The sequence below is a fragment of the Sinocyclocheilus anshuiensis genome, unplaced genomic scaffold, assembly GCF_001515605.1.
Source record: "Sinocyclocheilus anshuiensis isolate Anshui unplaced genomic scaffold, SAMN03320099.WGS_v1.1 scaffold938, whole genome shotgun sequence".
In the NCBI taxonomy this organism is placed as follows: domain Eukaryota; kingdom Metazoa; phylum Chordata; class Actinopteri; order Cypriniformes; family Cyprinidae; genus Sinocyclocheilus; species Sinocyclocheilus anshuiensis.
This window is the reverse complement of record NW_015536508.1, coordinates 2,910-7,232: the sequence shown is the minus strand read 5'-3', so window position 1 is coordinate 7,232 and position 4,323 is coordinate 2,910. Positions and strand designations below refer to the sequence as shown.

The 4,323-nt window shown below is 35.4% G+C and overlaps 1 protein-coding gene across 1 annotated transcript in view; it reads right to left on the bottom strand.

The window, feature by feature from the left end:
• The window catches only part of LOC107691353 (ras/Rap GTPase-activating protein SynGAP-like), a 9,805-nt gene that overhangs the window by 3,105 nt on the left and 2,377 nt on the right, over positions 1-4,323 (bottom strand). The window contains exons 2-4 of the mRNA XM_016489921.1: positions 3,590-3,763; positions 1,304-1,515; positions 1,145-1,217 (exon numbers count right to left, since the gene is read on the bottom strand). Coding sequence (XP_016345407.1) covers positions 1,145-1,217; positions 1,304-1,515; positions 3,590-3,763 — 459 coding nt within the window. The remainder of the gene's footprint in view (positions 1-1,144; positions 1,218-1,303; positions 1,516-3,589; positions 3,764-4,323) is intronic.

Here is a 4,323-nt window from a genome sequence, read left to right as displayed (position 1 = left end):
CACACACACACACACACACACACACACACACACACACACCTGTGATGCACAGCAGACAAGACTCTAGAATAATCTCCAGAATAATGTCACGTTACTGTTAACGAAATACAGCAACTGTGTCTTTACGTGACTGCACAGAATCTCTTTCTTTATGATCAGTGAGGTCGTCTACACAGAAATGTTTAGTGATGGGTCACATGGTTCACACCGCACAGCTCCGCTCACTTCCTCTCCTCACTATCACACACACACGACAGATGTGATGACGTCACGCACCAGCTCACTCTGCTGGAGTGGCATGAAGGTTACAGATGGTTTCAGGGATTAAAGTTCCGTCGCTACATTCATAAAGCCAGTCACTTGCTTCATTCCTGAATGAATTAGTCGTTCGAACGAATCAATTGAATAAATGATTCAGTGATAAACTCAATTAGTTGCCGCCACCTACTGGCAGTTATTGACTTGCTGCCACCTGCTGGTGGATTTAGTTTAATTTTTAGCATATAATTTCAGTTATTTAAATCATATTTCTATATTCAAAATTGTATATTTAAAACATTAATCTCCACATTAATTTATGAATTTAATTGCACTCATGCGTCCTCTGAGCCTCATTAAACGTCTGAAAATACACTAACACATTAAACTGGATGTGTGACAGGTACGGCTGAGGAATGGGGTTTGGTTGAAGAAAAATTCATTTTTTTTGCTTTAACCCCTGCAATATAATAATAAGTAGAATAAGACAAATAAGTTACCAATCATATGAAATTAGCATTAATAAATTAATTTGTACTACAGAGGTGGCACAGAAGAACACAAAAGTGTCTTGTAGGTGTATTTTCAGACGTTTAATGAGTCTCAGAGGTGGCATGAGTGCAGTTAGATTAATAAATTCATGTGGAGATTAATGTTTTAAATATAAAATTTTGAATACAGAAATATGATTTAAATAACTGAAATTATACGCTAAAAATGAAACTAAATCCGCCAGCAGGTGGCAGCAAGTCACTGATTTTATCACTGAATCATTCATTCAATTGATTAGTTCGAACAGCTGATTCATTCAGGAATGAAGCAAGTGACTGTCTTTATGAACTGACGTAACTTTAATCCCTGTGGTTTCCCGGTGTGCGTGACAAACCTGTTCTGTGAATATTCTGGTTTTGAGGTCAGGCATTCCACTTCCCCTCAGCTCATCCTCTACCACCATCAACCTGCAACACACACACACACACACACATTCCCAGGATGCTCTGGTAATCGCAGGGACAAAGTCACGAGCGCGCGGCACGCGTCTGACCTGTTGATGATGCCCTTGATCTGCGAGTCTTTCTCCACCTGCTGGTGGCGCAGTCGTCTCTCGCTGTCATCCAGCCGGCTCTGGTACTGCAGCAGGATCTTACTGGTCTGCTGCTCCTGCGAATGCAGCCGGCGCTCGTACTCCTCCAGCTTACGGTGGGACATCATCAGACGCTCCTTAAGAGAGTGGATCTCCTCCTCGTACTCGCGCACCTGCACAGAAAGAGTAGAAAATGAGCACGAGGGTAAATGCTGCCAACAACATGTTCAGAAATGTAACTAAATAAAGCCATTATGATTTTGGCTTTCTTTATGCAAAATATAATTTAAAATATTTTTCATAAAGAAATGCATTTATTTTAAAATATGTTAATTATTCAAAACATTTTATTTAAAGCCACAATATGTCATTTTCGCCGCTAGAGGGCGCGTTCAAAACAAACAAATAGACAAAGGCTCTCTCTTTTGGTGAGGTTTGATGACGACGTGACTGAGTGTGGAATCATGGGAGTTGTGGTCTTCATCCCCTCTTATTACTGTGATGCAAGGTTATTTTCGTAAACGAAAACTAAAACGACTGATGAAAAAACAATTACGTAAACTGAAATAAAATTAAAATGACTAAATAATCGAAAAACTAAAATGAAACTAAACTAACAACAGATATTGAAAAACTAGCTGAAATAAATCGTCAAAAACAAATAATCGTTTTCGTAATCGTTACGTTCTCACCCCTTGGAGGAAAAAAATACGAGCTGTGTGGCGGTTTAGGGAAATAGCTACCTGTAATGGCGCATCACGCACATGGGGTTATCTGACGGGGAGTTTTTATTATCTATTTATTATTATTTTATTACTATTTATTTTCTCATCTAACACAGGCATTCTAAGTTGGCGCTTTGAAGAAAAACAGACACGCAGCGCAACGTGATAATTAGGCTAACAGAGAAAAAAGAACGCGCATCCTTTCTGTAAACAATACAAAACTTCAGCCTAGCATCTTGTGATCACTCTGCCAGGCTTTCGGACAAATATGCATTGGCTAAATCACATCATACACACGCTTATAATTCTTCATAAATGAAAAGAACATATTCAAATATGAGCCTTTACTGTTAAATGCGATTGCCACTATTATTGAATTTCATTAGTCCCAGTTATGATTTATGCGCATTTGTTCACGGAAAAGTGAGCAAGCACAACTTGTGTAGATTTATTTTGTAAAAAGGCTTGACTGCTTCATTTTGCCGTATATTTGTATACTTCCATTTAATCAATCTCAGCATGCATTAATTTCGTGTCGCTAGACGTTTGCCTCACTAAGGCTAAATTATGCCTAAAATATAAATTATGCCTAAAAACACTGCTAAAATTCGCATGCGTATGAATGGAAGTCAATGGAACGAAAAGTCTAGTGTGACCCCGCGGTCAAGTCTTTCTTTGGCCTGCGCTCTGGAAGTGATCTGTTAATTCTGCTAAACTTGAAAACTGAAACTAAACAATATAAAACTAAAAAAATGTAAAATAATGTGTTCACAAAATAAAATAAAAACTAAACCAAAACTAACAACAATATTAATGAAGTTAATAAAAACTAAACTGAATTTTATAGCAAATTTGAAAACGAAATTAAAATAAAACTCATTTAAAAATTCTAAACTATAATAACCTTGCTGTGACGTTGAATAATTCTGATAGATTATTTGCATTACGAAGCTGTTAATTATCAAGAAAATGTCACAATGCAAAATGTCTTCATTTTTATGCAAACTATAATTTTAAGTACTTTGCATAAAAATACTAATTAATTTTTATATGTATCATTTATTTTTATAAATGAAAAATAAGCCATTATGATTTTTAATGCACTACGACGTTCTTACTGACAATATAAAACACTTAAAATGAAAAAAAAAAAAAAGTATATATTTTGCTGCCTGTTTTAAAATTTTTTATTTTAGTTTTAATTTTAGTGTTTAATTATCAAGAAAATAATTTCACAATGCAAAAAACAACACATATTTTCTTGATGCAAAATAAAATGTTAAATATTTTTGCATAAAGGATTTTTTTTCAATTTATAAAAATTTAATGTGTGTAATAATATAAAAAAAAAGATTACATGTAATATTTTCAGTTGATTTTGAAGTGAAATATGAGCTGGACTTTTAATGATTATACATATATTTTTTTATATAATAACTTTACAGTCACTTCATTAAACATCAATGTGTTTATTATGGTGTGGTGTTTGTTTAACCCACGTTACAGTAGTGTCAGTACTGACCCGGTCCAGACGGGACTCATCCATGCTCTTAGAGTGCTCCTTCAGTTTTAAGTCCTCGCGATCCACACGCAGACTCTCGATGTCTGCAGACAGATGCGGCATGTTGGACACCCAGGCCACCGTACGCTCGGACGCGGCTGAGGGAGGATTGAGAGTCGACGGAGACTTTGAGCCCTGAAACACACGAACACAGAGAAAACATGACGCTCATCTGAATCTGAGACTGTAGACATACACTACTGTCAGTTCAATCAAAGAAGAAAGACAGTTTAGCAAGGATGCATTAAATTGAAGACATTTCTATTCATCTGTGAATCCTGAAAAATACAACGTCTCACGATTTCCACAAAAATATTATTTCAACATGGATAATAATCAGAAATGTTTCTTGAGCAGCAAATATTAGAATGATTTCTGAAGATCATGTGACACTGAAGACTGGAGTAATGATGCTGAAAATTCAGCTGCGCATCACAGAAATAAATTACAGTTTAACACATATTCACATAGAAAACAGCTGTTTTAAATAATAATAATATTTCACAATATTACGTTTTTTTTCCTGTATTTCTGATCAAATAAATGCAGCCTTGATGAGCAGAAGAGACATTAAAAATCGTTCTGATCCCAAACTTTTGACCGGTTGTGTGTGTGTATATATTTATCAGTTATTGAATACATAATGCATTTATTCACAAAACACTTGTGATTTTATGTATTTCAAATGCATATGC